General features: G+C 47.3%; 2 protein-coding genes across 8 annotated transcripts in view; one reads left to right on the top strand and one right to left on the bottom strand.

Moving 5' to 3' along the window:
• The window catches only part of LOC123482967 (apoptotic chromatin condensation inducer in the nucleus-like), a 29219-nt gene extending 21084 nt beyond the window's left edge, over positions 1–8135 (top strand). For 3 of the 6 annotated variants that reach the window (XM_045212213.1, XM_045212217.1, XM_045212216.1), the window contains exons 8-16: positions 1655–1700; positions 1858–2000; positions 2155–2310; positions 2716–2887; positions 4278–4531; positions 4734–4841; positions 5773–6133; positions 6335–6423; positions 6509–8135. In XM_045212213.1, coding sequence (XP_045068148.1) covers positions 1655–1700; positions 1858–2000; positions 2155–2310; positions 2716–2887; positions 4278–4531; positions 4734–4841; positions 5773–6133; positions 6335–6423; positions 6509–6907 — 1728 coding nt within the window. In that variant the 3' untranslated portion in view covers positions 6908–8135. The remainder of the gene's footprint in view (positions 1–1654; positions 1701–1857; positions 2001–2154; positions 2311–2715; positions 2888–4277; positions 4532–4733; positions 4842–5772; positions 6134–6334; positions 6424–6508) is intronic. The other 3 variants (XM_045212214.1, XM_045212218.1, XM_045212219.1) reach the window with 3 other exon arrangements.
• A 224-nt stretch (positions 8136–8359) lies between these two features.
• LOC123482968 (LIM domain-containing protein ajuba-like) lies at positions 8360–17236 on the bottom strand. Of its 2 annotated transcripts, none has more exons than XM_045212220.1 (9): positions 17172–17236; positions 14453–16888; positions 10992–11093; positions 10840–10907; positions 10455–10517; positions 10184–10314; positions 9936–9987; positions 9721–9789; positions 8360–9448 (listed from the first exon to the last, which is right to left on the bottom strand). In XM_045212220.1, the coding sequence occupies exons 2-9, from the start codon at positions 15981–15983 to the stop codon at positions 9317–9319; spliced, it is 2148 nt and encodes a 715-aa protein (XP_045068155.1). In that variant the 5' UTR covers positions 15984–16888; positions 17172–17236; the 3' UTR covers positions 8360–9316. The 2 variants fall into 2 exon arrangements, with proteins under 2 accessions (XP_045068155.1, XP_045068156.1); XM_045212221.1 differs by lacking the exon at positions 17172–17236 and adding an exon at positions 17065–17165.
• Positions 17237–18415: the final 1179 nt, after the last annotated feature.

The raw sequence follows: 18415 nt of genomic DNA on the forward strand, positions 1-18415 counted from the left end.
TTAGCCTAGCTACACCCACAGTAACGCAGTAGGAGTTGTCTGGTGATTAGCCTAGCTACACCCACAGTAACACAGTAGGAGCTGTCTGGTGATTAGCCTAGCTACACCCACAGTAACACAGTAGGAGCTGTCTGGTGATTAGCCTAGCTACACCCACAGTAACACAGTAGGAGCTGTCTGGTGATTAGCCTAGCTACACCCACAGTAACACAGTAGGAGCTGTCTGGTGATTAGCCTAGCTACACCCACAGTAACACAGTAGGAGCTGTCTGGTGATTAGCCTAGCTACACCCACAGTAACACAGTAGGAGCTGTCTGGTGATTAGCCTAGCTACACCCACAGTAACACAGTAGGAGCTGTCTGGTGATTAGCCTAGCTACACCCACAGTAACACAGTAGGAGCTATCTGGTGATTAGCCTAGCTACACCCACAGTAACACAGTAGGAGTTAGAGCTCACGCTAACACACCAGGAGTGGTGTACTTTGGTTGTCTAGTGATTTCTTACAGTGCTACAGCCACACCAACACACAGCAGGAGTATATTCAGGCGTTCTCTAGTGATTATCTCCCAGTGTCCTTTGAACAAAGGTGGGGGCGAACGTGTCTGGAGTCTCTCTGTATCGACCAAGCCCCCCCACCCCCCCCACCTCTCCTCTCTCTATCCCCCCACCTCTCCTCTCTCTCTCTATGCCCCCACCTCGCCTCTCTTTCTATCCCCCCACCTCGCCTCTCTTTCTATCCCCCCACCTCGCATCTCTCCATGCCCCCACCTCGCCTCTCTCCATGCCCCCACCTCGCCTCTCTCCATGCCCCCAACTCGCCTCTCTCCATGCCCCCACCTCTCCTCTCACCATGCCCCCACCTCGCCTCTCACCATGCCCCCACCTCGCCTCTCACCATGCCCCCACCTCGCCTCTCTCCATGCCCCCCACCTCGCATCTCTCCATGCCCCCCACCTCGCTCTCTCTCCATGCCCCCCACCTCGCCTCTCTCCATGCCCCCACCTCGCCTCTCTCCATGCCCCCCACCTCGCATCTCTCCATGCCCCCACCTCTCCTCTCTCTCTCTATGCCCCCCACCTCGCCTCTCTCCATGCCCCCACCTCGCCTCTCTCCATGCCCCCACCTCGCCTCTCTCCATGCCCCCACCTCGCCTCTCTCCATGCCCCCCACCTCGCCTCTCTCCATGCCCCCACCTCGCCTCTCTCCATGCCCCACCTCGCCTCTCTCTATCCCCCCACCTCTCCTCTCTCTCTATCCCCCCACCTCTCCTCTCTCTCTATCCCCCACCTCTCCTCTCTCTCTATCCCCCCACCTCTCCTCTCTCTCTATCCCCCCACCTCTCCTCTCTCTCTATCCCCCCACCTCTCCTTTCTCTCTATCCCCCCACCTCTCCTCTCTCTCTATCCCCCCACCTCTCCTCTCTCTCTATCCCCCCACCTCTCCTCTCTCTCTATGCCCCCACCTCGACTCTTTCTCTCTAACCCCCCACCTCTCCTCTCCTCCCCCTCCTCTCTCTCTCTATCCCCCACCTCTCCTCTCTCTCTATCCCCCCACCTCTCTCTCTCTGTTTAGTCTGTTTTGTCCCAGTATCTGGGTCTCATCTCGCCCCACACCCCTGGGGTATCTGTTATGTCCTCTCTGTCGTTCCAGAGCACCACTCTTAAAGCTTTGGCCGCACGCAAGATCTCTTTGACCAGTGAGTATTACCAGTTGACCTTTTTACAGATTCTCACCTCAGTGAATCAGGAATTGTATGTCTTCAATCTGTAATTTACAATCAAAAAGGGTAAAAGTTTTCCCCTCATGTTATCACTATTACACAATCTGTGATACTAACCTGTTGTTTCTCTCAGCAGGCAGTAAGACGTCTCCAGAGGGAGCAGCAGCAGGAGAGGCAGACTCGGGGACCGCCGCTGGGAGGAAGAGGAGGTGGGGATCCAGCACGGCCGTCACCGCCAAGAAACCATCCATCAGCATCACCACAGACTCACTCAAGGTACTGGAGTGGACGAACGGAGGGACACGCACATGCATTCTGACAATCGACTAGTAGATCAGCAACTCATGGGGAGAAAAAGAACACTACATTTAACTTCGGAAAGAACATGAATTCAAAGTTGTTACATTAAAAATGATTGACCTCCCCCCAGTCTCTGATCCCAGACATCAAGCCCAGTCAGGAGGCTGTGGTGGATCTCCACCCAGACGACATCCAGCTGTCTGGGGACGAGGACACCTCCTCTACCACCAGGGAGGACCAGGGCCTGGACAAGGACCTCAAGATCAGACGCACCGTCACACAGGTGGGGAGTAAATGTGTGGGGCTTTCATGCATAAAGCCACAGTGTCTCACTCAGAAAAATATAGACTTGAACTGTTGATGCTAGTTCAGACGTAAAGTCACACGAGAGCTGGGAGTCGGGAATACCACTGCTACACCTGTACTGGTGGTGTACTGATACAGGCTACAGGGGGTCAGATGGGTCCCCTGTTTAGTAGGCTACTGGATCATACACAGACATCTATGTAGCAGTACTGTACGGAGGTGGAATCTGAACCACCATGCAATCTCTTGAATGATCACATGACGTTAATAATAGTAATTGGAGACATACTGGTAGACTCCATGTAGATTTCCCCCACTCACTGTGGTATTATTAGTATCATCCTGCAATCAGCTGTAGTGATTACATTCTCTCCTCCATTCACAGGTGGTCCCAGGTGAAAGCCAGGAGAATGGCCAGGGAGGACGAGAAGAGGAGGAGGAGGAGAAACGGGAGCGTGACAGAGAGAGGACACACAAAGAGAAGAGAAAGGACAGCTACTCAGAAGACACCATGGAGTGTCAGTCCTCTACAACACAGGACGCCGACACCAAGAAAGGTAACTAACCACAGGGTTGGGGTCAATACCATTTCAATTCAGAAAGTAGACCCAATTCCAATTGGACATTTTCATCATTGAAAAGCAGTGAAGAGAATTGGAATTTCAGTGTATTTCTGAATTGACTGGAATTTAAATGGATTTGACACCAACCCTGAATTACCACACACCAGTTCTGAAGTGTAACACCATCTCCCAAGCCTCTTAGGCAAATACACTATATACTCAAATGAGTGGATTTGGTTGTTTCAGCCAAACCCGTTGCTGACAGGTGTATAAAATCAAGCACACAGCCATGCAATCTCCATAGACAAACATTGGCAGTAGAATGGCCTTACTGAAGAGCTCAGTGACTTTCAACGTGGCACCGTCATAGGATGCCACCTTTGTGGTGCTGTTATTGTGAAGTAGAAACATCTAGGAGCAACAACGACTCAGCCACGAAGTGGTAGGCCACACAAGCGCACAGAAATGGGACCGCAGAGTGCTGAAGCGCATAGCATATAAAAATGTTCTGTCCTCGGGTTGCAACACTCACTACCGAGTTCCAAACTGCCTCTGGAAGCAACGTCAGCACAATAACTGTTCGTCGGGAGCTTCATGAAATGGGTTTCCATGGCCGAGCAGCCTAAGATCACCATGCGCAATGCCAAGCGTCGGCTGGAGTGATGTAAAGCTCGCCGCCGTTGGGCTCGAGCAGTGAAATGCGTTTTCTGGAGTGATGAATCACGCTTCCCCATCTGGCAGTTCCGACGGATAAATCTGGGTTTGGCGGATGCCCGGAGAACGCTACCTGCTCCAATGCATAGTGCCAACTGTAAAGTTTGGTTCGGGCTAGGCCCCTTAGTTCCAGTGAAGGGAAATCTTAACGCTACAGCATACAATGACATCCTAGACGATTCTGTGCTTCCAACTTTGTGGCAACCGTTTGGGGAAGGCCCTTCCTGTTTCAGCATGACAATGCCCCCGTGCACAAAGCGAGGTCCATACAGAAATGGTTTGTCGAGATCGTGTGGAAGAACTTGACTGGCCTGCACAGAGCCATGAACTCAACCCTATCTAACACCTTTGGGATGAATTGGAACCCTGACGGCGAGCCAGGCCTAATCGCCCAACATCAGGGCCTGACCTCACTAATGCTCTTGTGTCTGAATGGAATGAAGTCCCTGCAGCAATGTTCCAACATCTAATGGAAAGCCTTCCCAGAAGATTGGAGGCTGTTATAGCAGCAAAAGGGGGACCAACTCCATATTATTGCCCATGATTTTGGAATGAGATGTTTGACGAGCAGGTGGCCACATACTTTTGGACATGTCTATTGTGACAAACCTCTAACCCATTTCTTTCCTACTTTCTCCCTGGCCTTTCCCCCCTTCTCTCTCTCCCTCAGTCACTCCCAGTGATACTCTGGTGCGTCGCTCCATCAGTCAGCAGAAGTCTGGTGTGTCTGTTACCATCGACGATCCTGTCCGCACAGACAAACAGCCCTCACCGCCCAGAGGCAAAGTCTCCAACATCGTCCACGTCTGTAACCTGGTGCGACCTTTCACCCTGGGCCAGCTGAAAGAGCTGCTGAACAGGACAGGCTCTGTGGTGGAGGAGGGCTTCTGGATCGACAAGATCAAATCTCACTGCTACGTCACTGTGAGTAACGCTCTCTCTCGCTCACCCTGTCTCTCTCGATCTCTCTCTCATACCAGTTATCATTGTCTGTCTGAGAATCAAGTCTTGTCAGATTATTTATTCCCAAATTACTTGAGCCCTGATGGCTTTGAAAGTCCACACCACACCATTGTTTTTCAAATAATTGGCCATTGTTTGTTGACCTGTCTCTCTCTCCTCCCAGTACTCCAGCACAGAGGAGGCTGTGGCCACACGAGCTGCTCTCCACGGGGTGAAGTGGCCCCAGAGCAACCCTAAATTCCTCAGTGTGGACTTCTGTGAGCAGAATGAGGTAATTCTACTCTACCCTCTCACACCCAACAGGGAACAACCGGATAGTAATAGTAAACGCTAGAATTCCAGGAAGAGCCCTGATGAACTAATGGGTATCTTCATAAACTAGCTTGGGAAAGAAATAGCTGGCGCTTCACTCAGGCATAAAGGAATGTAACCCAACAGAAGGAATACCTCGGTCTATGGTGTGTAGATCATGTCTATAAAGAGAGTATATATCATTTAGATGTTTGATTTTTTTTAAACAGATAAAAATACACCTTATGGAACAGTGGGGACTGTGAAGCAACACAAACATAGACACATGCATACAATCCATAATAATAATAAATACAAACACACATTAAACCCTTCCTCTCCTCTCTTATCCATCCAAGAAAGTGTTTAAAGTGATAAAACACTGCTGCCCAGGGCCTCCCAAGTGGCGCAGCAGTCTGAGGCACTGCATCGCAGTGCTAGAGGTGTCACTACAGACCTGGTTCGATCCCAGGCTGTATCGCAACCGGCCGTGGTCGGGAGTCCCATAGGGCGGCGCACAATTGGCCCAGCGTCGTCCAGGTTAGGGGAGGGCTTTACTTGGCTCATCGCGCTCTAGCGACTCCTTGTGGCGGGCCGGGCGCCTGCAGGCTGACCTCGGTGGTCAGTTGAACAGTGTTTCCTCTGACACATTGGTGCGGCTGGCTTCCGGGTTAAGCGGACGGGTGTTAAGAAGCACGGTTTGGCGGGTCATGTTTCGGAGGACGCATGACTCAACCTTCGCCTCCCGAGCCCGTTGGGGAGTTGCAGCGATGAGACAAGATTGAAAATACTAAAATAATAATAATACAAACAAATAACACTGCTGCCCATGTAAAAATGTACCTCTCCTCTCATTCACCCTATTTTCCTCTAATTCATCCTTTCTTCCCCTCATTCTCTCCCTTCTCTAGCTGGACTTCCACAGAGGTCTGCTGACCGTGGACCCCAGAGAGGAGCATCGCCCCCAGCCTGCTGTGGGTCCTGGAGGTCCCAAAGTCCGTCCGGGGGGGCTGCCCCCTCTGATGCCTGAACGGGACGGGCGTGGGGACCGCGGGGCTGTCGGAGGGGTGCGGGACCAGTGGGCGGAGAGAGAAAGGGAGATGGAACGCCGGGAGAGGACCAGGGCGGAACGCGAGTGGGACCGGGACAAGGTCCGAGACTTCGGAGACAAACCAGGAGAGGTGCGGGAGAGAGGGAGGAGATCTCGCTCCCTGGATAGAGAGAGGAGGCGGAAGGAGAGGGACGGGAAGGAGAGGAAGACTGACAAAAAGGGTGAGAGGGGTTTTAAGCCTTGCAGAAGCTCCTGTTAGATAGATCGCACATTAAAACTGACTTTTGAAAGTATTGTTACTACATCATGTTACTGAACACCTCAAAATGTCCTAGCTATGTTCGTAGCCTATAGCTATGATGTTCAGACGCTCACTCGCTCCCCCTCTCTCCTCCGTCCTCCATTTTGATCTGTTCCAACAGAAGAGCCTCCTGCCAAACTACTAGACGACCTCTTCAGTAAGACCAAAGCAGCTCCCTGTATATACTGGCTTCCCCTCACTGAGGAACAGGTTAGAGACACACAAACTCATCCTAATGCAACAACTTGATAGGCGTGTGTGTGTTGTTATTAATGACCTTTGTTGGTATCTCCAGGCAAACGAGAGGGAGAAGGAACGGGAAGAGCGACAGAAAGAACGAGAGAGGAGGCGGAAAGAACAGCAGGAGGAGGAGGACAAGAAGCGAGAGGAGGAGAGGAAGGAGAGAATAAAAAGCAGAGAGGAGGGAGGAGCTGCGGTCAGCACTGGAGGTGGGAGTGTCCGGGGATCTGAGGGAGACCGGGACAGAGAGGGGGAGCGAGGGAGGGACAGAGAGGGGGAGCGAGGGAGGGACAGAGAGGGGGAGCGAGGGAGGGACAGAGAGGGGGAGCGAGGGAGGGACAGAGAGGGGGATAAGAGGAAGGACAGTGGTGGATTCAAACCCAGAGGTCCCGACGCTAAACCCTTGTCCGGGTTCCGCCGTAGCCGTAGCAACCTCCGAGACAGACGCCGCTGAGAGTGGTGACAGTCTGACGTAGCGGGAGAGATGGCGGGAGAAAAAAGGAGGGATGCAATCATGTGACACACAATTGGAACACTGCAGAAAGAGAGATCTAGTCCCCCTCCTTTACCTTTAAAACACTTCCATTATCTTCATGGTAGTAGTCTGTTCCTCCTACCTAGTTAACTGTCCTTTAGGCCAAGGAGACTCCCATTTAGAAAACCTCACTTTGTAATGCTGTCTGTCTCACATTTACATGTATAAACTACTTGGTCACATGTTGATTGTTAGTGAAGTGAAAATGGCTGCCTCCAAAATGGTACCCTAATTCCTACACGCGGGCCCTTGTCGACAGTATTGTACTATATAAGGAATAGATATGGTGCCATTTCAGACACAATCTCTCTTCCTCCGTCATCAGTCTGTCTGCCAGCCCATGTATTGGGTGTATGTGCGTCTTCCTCATACGAAGCAGTTGAGGCCTATTCTGAGCTCTGTAAATTGTCCTGCATTTTAACCAGAGATGGAAACTGAGGAATGGCGGTTTGGCTCCCTCTAGCTAGTGTCCGCTGCACTCTTGCGGCTTGGAACAAAGACTCTTCCCTGTAATAATCAATTTAAAAATAGCAGACCAGCCTACAAACATGTTCTAGAATCAATTTTAATATTCCAAAATCCTTTTGAAGTAATTTTTTTCTACTACCCCTACCAAGGCCCTTTGTAGGGTCATGTGAAGGTTATATTTTCTCCTTTGATGTTTTATGATGAATCTTGTCAATCTCAGCCTTGGATGGGTTTTGTGTTCTAGTGTGTGTGGTGGTCCAATATCCCTCTCCACACACTTAAGGTTACAGCTGGTAATGTGTCATTACACTGAAAACATCATATGCTTAAAAAAATCATACTATGTAACTGTCCTTTTGCCTTGTCAGATGGGAAGGGACATTCGTGTGGGGTGGGGGACTGATTTCATAGACGCACACCTGGTATGTATACTGTTATGGGTGGGGAGGGGAACCAAAAGCACTGAGACAATCAGTGTGGCACTGGAATGACATTTAATTGTCCCATTTTTCTGTCTTTCTCCTCCAGTCACTTGTCATTGGATGAGTTTAAAACTTAATTATCTACCGTTTTAATATTGTTAATTTTACGATTTTAGTTTAAAGCATTCTTATTTGGCTCATTTGTTTGTTTCCTGTAAGTGCTGAATGTACAAATAAATAAAATATATGCAAAGTTAGGTGTTGTGTGATAGCGCATTCTTTATCACATTGTCCTTCTCACACTCCGTAATGTTGATCATGTTCCCAGTACTGTTGAGTCAACAATGGATTATTTGGGAGATTAGCTCATGTATTTTCCCTGTTGAGTATACGTGCAAGCATGCTATCCTGAATACTAGATTTGAGTTCCACCTTCTGGACAAAACTTGTAACTGCAATAAAGACAATTTAAAGTCGAACACAAAAAGGAAAATATTTATTAATTACAACAGATACAGGAATGTATTTTTTTTACTTTTACAAGAAACAACTTCATCTCTTACGGTAAACATGTCCAATTTTAAGTGCAAATCGTTTGCTAGTGATAGTTAAATATAAAAACGGGTTAAGCAGATCAATAAATCCCTTCTATGGCCCTCAAACTACACTGGACCTCGAAGCCAGTTCCACTGTGTTTTTTCATTGTTCCCCTCTAATCAGGGACTGATTTAGACCTGGGACACCAGGTGGGTGCAATTAATTATCAGGTAGAACAGAAAGCCAGCAGGCTCCAGACCTCATAGGGTATGAGTTGAATACCCCTGGCCTATAGCAAACAGTAGACATGGTCAGGGAGTAACAAGAAAGCAGTAGTTTTGTATTCTTCCTAGCCTGGCTCCAGATCTGCCAAATAATGGCTTGACAACAACCATAGGTGTTGGCAAGAAAGCACAAACTGATCTGGGACTAGGCTATATTCTCCCTATGAGAATGTTACGGTACAGTGATCGTAGAACAGCAGGACTTATGTCGCACCTGGGTGCTGTTCAGTAGCCACTAAACGGACAAATGCTCCAGGAGGTACTATCTATACTTGTCCAATAAACACTGGCTTTCATTTTCCGTTGCAAAACGTTCTGATACAGTGTGCCCTAATGAACTTGGCCCAGGTCACATACAGGTGTTCGATCTAAGACATTTCTGCTGTTGTTTCAAACTGGACCATACAGTAAATTAATCTTCTGCTCTGTGTTGAAAGCCTTTACCAGCATTTTCATGTGAGAGCTTGTCTGAGTAGAATTTGAAAAGTAAATTCAAACAGAGCAACCCATATTTTCTGGGTGTGCAGGAGAGCGAAAGAATGAGTTTCTATGAGTGAGAAAGGGAGGTGGAAGGGGAATGTTGAAAGGGTATGAATGTTTGCTGCATAGTTTCTTCCTCAGTGGGTGCTGTGAGGGGCAATGTTATGCGAGGCGCACACCTGCGTCATGTGACATGAGTGACAGAGGAGATGAGAGTCCAGAGGGAAGCACTGGGAACCCGGCTGATCCGAGAGCTGCTTCCCACAATCCTGAGGAATGAAACAGACAGAACATTAAATCTGATCCGAGTTCAGGTTTAATGCTTCATAAAATAAATAGTCACTGTTCTTCATTTCTGGTCCTGGCGACTTGTAGGGTTTGTTTCAGCCAATGATGAAGCCCCTTGATTACTGTGGTTGAACCAGGTGTGTTAGTGCTGGGTAGGAACAAAAGCCTGCACAGCCTGATTTAAGAACACGGGTAAGGACCGACCACATAACATAGTTGTTAGCTGCTATTATTAGATAAAGGCCATACTAACCTCACAGTGGTAGCACTCAAAGTGATAATCTTTGTTCATAGACACCACCCTGAGTATCTCCTCGCTGCCCTGTAACACAAAACAACAGCAGCAGTGAGATTAGTCAGCGCATTACAATCAAGTAGCAGTATGAAGTTGGTCTGAGTGGCATGCAGTTATGTCTCGATTTAGGCTAACGCACACACACAGCAAAGGAAACACAATGAGATACTCACCTCAGCAGGTAAGATGGGTTGTAAACAGGCAGCACATTTAGGAGCAAATTTTCTACAGGACAAAAAGAGTTCCAATTTGAGAATATAACCACATGTAGCCCTGGTAATGTAGCGTACTATTAATGTACAAACTGTGTGGTCAACTGAGTTGTATCCTCTGACCCTAAACAGCTTGACAATTCATTACAGTCTACACCGTCTGTAGTATATCAAAGTCTCAGTCTGGCCTACTGGACACCCCGTCTCACCTGTTGTAGTCGGAGACACAGTAGATGTTGCTGAGGTGGTCGACAGTGAAGGAGACTCCATCCAGGGCTTTGGAACACACCACACAGCGGAAACAGCCAGGGTGGTAGGAGTTCCCCATCGCCTGGAGGATCTGGTGGATGAACAGGACCACACAGTAGATAAGGGATGGTCCCTTAACATTAATGAAGATTTAACGCACACACATTTAGATTCACAATGAAACATTGGACATACAAGGACCACCCCCAAAAAATATTTGAACACACACACCTGTTCCAGGATAAGGTGGCCACACACACTGCATTTCTCTGCTGCAGCCTGGAAGCCTGAGAACTGAGTATGGAGAGAACATTTGAGATTTGAGACATGGTTTTATTTCATACCATAGAAAGCACCAGGGTTAGGGTCAATTCCATTTGAATTCCAGTCAATTCAGAAAGTAAACCAAATTCCAATTCCACATGTTCCTAATTGAAAAGCATTGAAGACAATTGGAATGTCAGTGTAATTCCTGAATTGAACCCAACCCTGAAAAGCAATATGTAAAACTTTGATGCAATTTACTGTAATCATGACTAGGAAAGCATTGTTTAGAAATGTAATGCACTGATATCTAGGAATGCCACTGAGCGAGATAGAGACTTCGACCTCTTACCATGTAATCCTCTTCACAGTACACAGAGCCATTGACGTTATAGAAGTCCTTGTTTCTCAGGGTGCGACCTGGGACAGAAGGACAGTCACGCCAAGTTTGACAGAGCTGCTTTTCTGACTATAAACTGCATGTATTGTGTGTGTTCAACTCACCACAGGACACACAGGTGAAGCAGCGTGTGTGATAGAGGCTGTCCAGGGCCTGGCAAGCGTTATCCGCTCCATACACACCGTTCCTACACTTCACACATGTACCTGCAACACAATCAACACAATGAACAACCTGGTGAGGTCCCTTCATCAAGAAAATGTCTTGGTCACTCATTACACAAGCCAAAATCAACACTAACAAACAGCCCGGTACTTTTTCCTGGTCAGGTAAATTTTTGCTACAAACTTAGAACATATCATTAGGTATTTTAGATCATAATGAATAAGATTACATGGACAGATCCTAGATCAGCACTCCTACTCTGAGAAGCTTTGTGAATACGGGCCCAGTAGTTTTTCCCGGACCCACCTGAATAGGGAACAACTCCTGGCCTAGTCCCGATTGTGGCTATGCCTTCCATTGTGTAGGTATAGCCACACACATTTACATAGAGAAAAACATTTTGTCGGTCACAAATATTTAATAAAATTACCTTGAACAAAAATATAAAAACGCAACATGCAACAATTTCAACGATATAAGGAAATCAGTCAAATCCATTAGGTCCTAATCTAGGGATTTCACGATTGGGAATGGATCAGAAAACCAGTCAGTATCCGGTGGGATCACCATTTTCCTCATGCAGCGCGACACATCTCCTTTGCATAGAGTTGATCAGGCTGTTGATTGTGCAAACCCACAGTTTCATCAGCTGTCCGGGTGGCTGGTCTCAGACAATCCCGGAGGTGAAGATGCCGGATGCGGAGGTCCAGGCCTGGCGTGGTTACGTGGTCTGCGTTTGTGAGGCCGGTTGGGCGTACTGCCAAATTCTCTAAAACACGTTGGAGGCGTCTTATGGTAGAGAAATGAACATTCAATTCTCTGGAAACAGCTCTGGTGGACATCCCTGCAGTCAGCATGCCAATTGCACGCTCCCTCAAAACTTGAGCCATCTGTGGCATTGTGTGGCAAAACTGCACATTTTAGAGTGGTCTTTTATTGTCCCCAGCACAAGGTGCACCTGTGTTATGATCATGCTGTTTAATCAGCTTCTTGATATGCCACACCTGTCAGGTGGATAGATTATCTTGGAAAAGGAGAAAAGCTCACTAACAGGAATGAAAACAGATTTGTGCACAACATTTTAGAGAAATTGGTTTTTTTTTTGCATATGGAACATTTCTGGGATCTTTTATTTCAGCTCATGAAACATGGGACCAAAACTTTAAATGTGTTTATATTTTTGTTTCAGTATATACTTGAACTTACTCTGCCGATTGTCCGTGGGGTTGGTCCTTCAGTGGGTTGAAATTTGAGGCAAAATAACCACAGGAAAGTATTATTAAACAGACTTCAAAACACGGGTCTCTGTGTGTGGCAATCAATATTTGTTTGCTCGTGACCTAAGGCACGTGCACAAGACGGAAGTACATGCACGTGATGCGTGCATATTAACCAAAGTCTTGCAGATGTTTACATGGTTTTGCACATGTGCCAGGTGAATGAAATTTCAATTGAAGTAAACTCTAAAAAGTCAGGTAAATTATACTTTCCTGTGGATATTTTGTTTAAAACTTCAACCCACTGAAGGACCAACTGCACTGACAACCGGTAGAGTAAGTTCAAATGTAATTTTATTCAACATTCTGTTTTGTAAGGAAACATTCCAAGTTTTTGCAGTACTTTGTTTCAGACTGTATACCAAAAATGTATATCACTAATCTGCTTTCCGTCCAACCTTGTTATCTGAGTCAAGTACATGTCTGATAAAAAATGTAATTACAGGTGTGATGGAAACAGCAAAGGTCTGTAAACTTTCAAAATGTCTACAAAACACGCTAGACAAGGTGGGATCTTTTTGTGTTTGCAGAAATTAATTATGCAACAAATGGCGGTGGAAAGACCTTTATGCGCAAATATTGATATAATAACTGTCATATCGAAGTAAAGTTGGAGTCACGAGGTGATATGTTGTGTGGTCCTCCCACTATGACTCGGGAAAGCATGCAGTCCCATTTAACCATGTTTGGGTTTTTTTGGTGCATGGGAATTTAACGCAGACCCTTTTATCCACAACAAGTCAATATGATGGAAACATATCTGGTGGAAAAATATACATATTGTTTTTATGCAGATTTGAGCATATTCACATTAAATCTGTCAGCAACTGGATGGAAACCTAGCTACAGTCTGATTTTAGGCAACTCCTGGTCCTACACCCTCTGTCTGAGCTCCTGTAAAGAGCCTCGGTGGTGTTAACAGCTCTGAGCCTAGCTGAGTTGACACAGTTCCCATCCCTCGAGGGCTCACATACCTGGGCAGAAGAAAAACAGGCTGCTGCACACCGCCCCTGCACACGCCAAGGCAGGGTAACACAAACCAGCACACGCATGACTCGCCTCACAGACACACCCAGGGCCGGCTTACCGAACGGGCAAACAGGGCACATGCCCCGGGGCCCCCGACCCCCACAAAAAAACAGATTGCTTATGACGTGTTCATATGCTATGACAAAATGTGTAGAATTGCATGAAATTTGCTTTAAAACTGAATTTTCTAAATGTGTAGAATAGCATTGTAAAACTGCACATTTTTCTCTGCGTCTCATGGTCAAATCTGTTGAACTGCAGGAAGTTATTTTTGGGGGAAACAGCTATAATAATTAGATTTTTGGGGGCCCTCTGGAGGTAGGTGTCCCAAATGCAGTAGTCCGGCCCTGCACAAACCACACACCCACTATATTATTATGGCCTGGAGTCATTCCGAACACACACACATCCTGCCACACTACACACAAATGCAAGGCATATACACACACTGCCAGTCCAAAGCTGTAATCTTCTCTATGACTCATACTAATGGTCAGTGCTGTGTTTATCACTAACATGTCATTTGTGAACACTGCAGCCGAGCTAAGCTTTCCAGTTCAGTGTATGCATAGCTACGCTTTATCAGCCCTCTATGTGCAACGTCTGTGTCTGTCTTAACCCTACCTAAAACTGTTCTATACCAAAAGAGTCTCTTGGAGAATGTGATTCAGTGCATTAAGTTACGACTGAGTGACTTTGTTGCACAGAGACTCTTTGGCGTGTGTATTTTTGTGTTTCAGCTTTGATAATTCCTTCTCATTAGTTTTTCTCTGCGTCTCTCTTCTCCTTTCTGTCTGATGTGCCCAGCCTAGCAGCTCTACTTGTCTGGATATGCCTCTGCCTTAGCAATCCCGCTGAGGGCCAAATGTTTCGCTTTCCCTTTGCTTGTGTGATAGGTAGGCCACTCTACAAGTTCATGCAGGCCTTGAGACCCGATCCATCCAATTCTCTCTCTTTCATCTATCAAAATCTGTCTATCCATCTAGCCACCCATCCAATCCTTTCATGAAAAAAAAAAGACATGCACCCAACACCCAACACTAACAAAACAAAGTGATGAAGATGACAGCGATGAAGAGGTTTGATGATCTCACCAAAGAACTCCTCCCTTCCCGTTCCCGGCTCCTCCTGGGCTTTGATTGATCTGGAAGCCGTAGCCGTAGTGACGAGTGTTGCCGGCTTGGCGAGGGCCTTGATTGGAGGATTGAGCTGTTCTTTGAGCATCAGCCCGCCCATGTGTAGCCCCTCCCCCTCCAGTGCTGCATCTCTTAGCAACAGGCGTGTCAGCTCCTCCTGGTAGCGGGTACCCGGGAGGTCCGAGAAGCGCATCCGCTCCCCGCCAGCACCCATGCCAGTCTCCTCTCCTCGGGCTGCCCCTGCTCCCTTCTCGTCCCACCACTCAGGCCCAGCCCGGTAACAGGCAGCCGCCGGGCTCCCTAACGCAGGCGGGTACGAATGCCGGCTATCCTGAATCCCTGGTCCTCCGGGTGAGAACACCCCATCCAGGTAGTCCTGCCAGCCTCCAGCCCCAGAGGGCGCCCCGGCCCTGCCTGAGACTGTGTAGCCCTGTCCGCTGGTGGAGCCCCCTGTGTGCAGGGAGGAGAACTGCAGCTGCGGTGCCATGGCGGAGGAGGCTGAGTAGCGCGTGTCGTAGCCCAGGCTGATTCCGCTGGTGCGGTTGCTGCTACAGCGGCTGCCCATAGGGCTCCCTCCTCCTCCACCGCTGGCTGTACTGGAGGCGAAGCTGGACCTGGGACTGACCAGCACTGACTCCTGGAGGCTAAAGGAGGAGCAGGGGCTCAGTGCTGGGCCAGGGGGGAAGAACCCTCCTCCTCCACCCATCTCAGAGGGCCGGTGTGGGGGGTGAGAGAGCGATGCCGGTCTGGTGCTCTCCCAGAGCTCCCCTCCCGTGCTCAGCCTCTTGTAGAACATTGCCTCCTGCAGGGAGAGGCGTTTGTGACGCTCAGGCTCGGGAAGGTAGTGTGGCTCAGCCATGGCCCCGCCGCGGGGAGCAGAGCCATAACCCGAGGAGGGGATGGGGTACGCTGGAGGGGGGACAGATGAATGGGACAGAGGAGGCTGGGAGAGGAGCTGCTGGCGTCGGACCAGCTGTTGGAGCTCAAGGGAGTAGCGGCGTTGGTTCAGAGAAGCCTTGGACCCAGCAGGGTCACAGTCCCCGAGGCCTGACTCACGCCTCATCTGGATGTCAACGCCCTCCCCCAGGTAGCAGGAGGCACGCTGCTGGGGCGTCCGGCGCCGGAGGGGGGCGAGAGTCGAGGGGGAGTAGGGTTGATGTTCGCAGTCAGTAGGTTGGGGGGTGATGGAGGTCGAGAGGTGCTGGGTAGAGGAGACTCTTTCTCCCAGTCCCTTCCCGCCACTGGCCAGCCCACACGCCTCCGTTGAGGTTGGAGAGGTGAGAGAGAACTGACCAGGTCTTGAAGGTGAGGAGGTGGCAGTGTTCAGGCTTGGTGGTAGTCCACTACTGGTGTTCCCACTGCTGTTCCCATTGCTGTTATTGTTGATGTTGTTGACCAACTCGTTTTTCTTTTTAGAACTGGCGAATTTCACACTTCCTGAGTCAGTCAGTTTCAACTTCTCCAATAACTTACTTCCAAGTCGGTCCATCGTAATGTCTAACCTGGTCGTCTAAAACTCGGAATAATCAAGTAAAAAGAAATGCTGTTAATGAACCACTATGGTCTAAGTTAACGTACTCAATAAATACAGCGTGTGAGTTGAAAATACATTAAAAGTCTCAAGTATGTCTACAGTAGTTGAAATTACAGACCCTGCAATCTATATGCAAAACCAACAAATACCCCCAACAAAATACCCCCCAAATGAGAACAACCAACAGACAGACCTATAGGCTATATGTACACAGACAATAAATAAAAACAGACGTTAAATAAGACGATTAAGACATTTTGGGAGGATCACATGACGACGTAATCATGTTTGAACAACAGTGTTCACAGTCATCTTGTCTTGGCTGTGGAGACTACAGGCAGACAGGTAGATGGTAACGCATGTGAATCCATCGAGTTAGAAGTGGACTACTTCTATTATTCTGCCAATAAATGTTGGAAATAAATACTGATAAATAGAGCTATTTAGGACACTTTCATTAAGTTTAAGTTGTTGGTCTCGTATGAGACTAGGTAGCTCCACACCTGCATCAGTGTGAACGAATGGTCCATTACATTAGGCTAGACTTATTGCCTAGCGGTCACGTAAAGAGGAGTTGCGTTTCTGCTATTTGTTGTTTCGCACGCAGCTGGCACCAGTATAAGTGTTCTACTCTTGTTTGTGTCCTTTAGAAGATATATTCCCCATTACAATGTTTTTTTTAAAGCAAATGTAGTCCAGTGTGTTAAGTTATCCTTTTTTCAGGATGTTCCAGGGCAAAAGCTTTTTGAAAAATCACTCGTCGCGCTCGTGGGTCCAGTGGAAGGAGGAAAATAAGTCCGTTTTTGTAGAAAATGTTGCTTGTCCAAACTCTTCTATTCACTTTACGACATGAAAATGATCTTGAAAAGGGAGATAAAAAAAACAGATTATCAAAAAGCGGACCAAAAGAAAACATACAGCATTCGATGTTTCGAGAATGCGTTATTGCTATCATTCCCTTTTTCAAATAATTTTACTCCAAAATTCAGCGAATACATTTGAGAACGGGACGCATGGTGCCGTTAACTCTACTGACCATTGCCAAACCATGTTTACAGAAAGAACAGTCTACAATTAATCCACTCCGTGAATGTATCACATAGCTACACCAACTTCGTTTCTTTCTTTCCCCAAATTACTTACCTCCCCCTCTTTTTCCTTTATCAGCCACTGGCTCGTTTGTTTTCCTTAACGCCGGAACACCTTTCTGCCAGCAATCGCGGATGGATAACATCCAACAATATTTCGTCATTCATACGCAGTCTACTAGTATGGGAGACACACCAAAAGACATAAACTGTATTTTTCATAATTATGATCTTAAACCGAATTAGAGGGTATACTTTTTATTCAATTGATTGCTTATAAAATATGAATACATTTGGGATTGTGGATAAACCCTTCCAAGAGCTTATATGTTATACTCAATTACAATCTTTACGTAGGAGGTACATCATTGTATTCTCACATTTTTCACATGGGTGGGTACTGATTTATTGCACAATTATGACCTCTCTGAAATACCTCCCAGTCTCAGGTATGTTAATTGCCCCAGCCCTTATCAACAACACACCAATATGTTGTGCCCTAAGGCAGAAAGCAATATCAAAGGGTCCGTTGCTTGTTTTCATGTCCTGACACAATTTAAATATGGTTTTAGTAGGCCTACGTGCCTAGAATAACATGGGCATAATGGTGCAGGCCTATTTAGGGACTACTTTATTATGCTCCCAGTCTGTGGAATGTGCGGAAGAACATTCTCTAGTGACACGGTTCAGAGATTTTTTCGGCGTGTATGTGTTCTCCAAGGACGATACAAAGTAAACATCTCGCTACTATTTTAGCGCTTCAATGCTCTCTGGGACGTTTTGGTGACATTAACCCTAACATGAATCAAATCTTTATAAAACAAGTTTTTTTGTACTAATTTTGCCTATCCCGAAGCCCCCTCCTCGCTCCCTAGTCTTTCATTGCCCTTACGGTAGCCTACACTGAAACGCGCGAGCGTCGATGTGTGCCTGGCTGCCTCTCCCTTCCTTGCTCTGCTCCCTTGAGTTGGCTGGAGCGTTCATCGTAGGCGAGTGAGGACTTGTCTGTGAAGTTAACAGAAAAATACTTCATGGCTTACTCAGTAAAGAGAGAGCAGCTAGAGCATGGGAGAAGATGGTTAAAAATCATGACTTATCCACTTTGGGGGACAAAACGTTGCATGATGACCAACTCAAATTGTGTATGTGTGTGTTTGTGTGTAAAAGTAATACTTTTCAAATAATTCAAGTGTACTACTTCAAGTGTACTACTCAAGTGTCAAGTCTAATTCAAGTGTACTAAATACAATTATTTTACTTTTTATTTTTTGGGGATAGTAACATTTTATGAAAGTGTGT

The sequence above is a fragment of the Coregonus clupeaformis genome, unplaced genomic scaffold, assembly GCF_020615455.1.
Source record: "Coregonus clupeaformis isolate EN_2021a unplaced genomic scaffold, ASM2061545v1 scaf0001, whole genome shotgun sequence".
Classification (NCBI taxonomy): domain Eukaryota; kingdom Metazoa; phylum Chordata; class Actinopteri; order Salmoniformes; family Salmonidae; genus Coregonus; species Coregonus clupeaformis.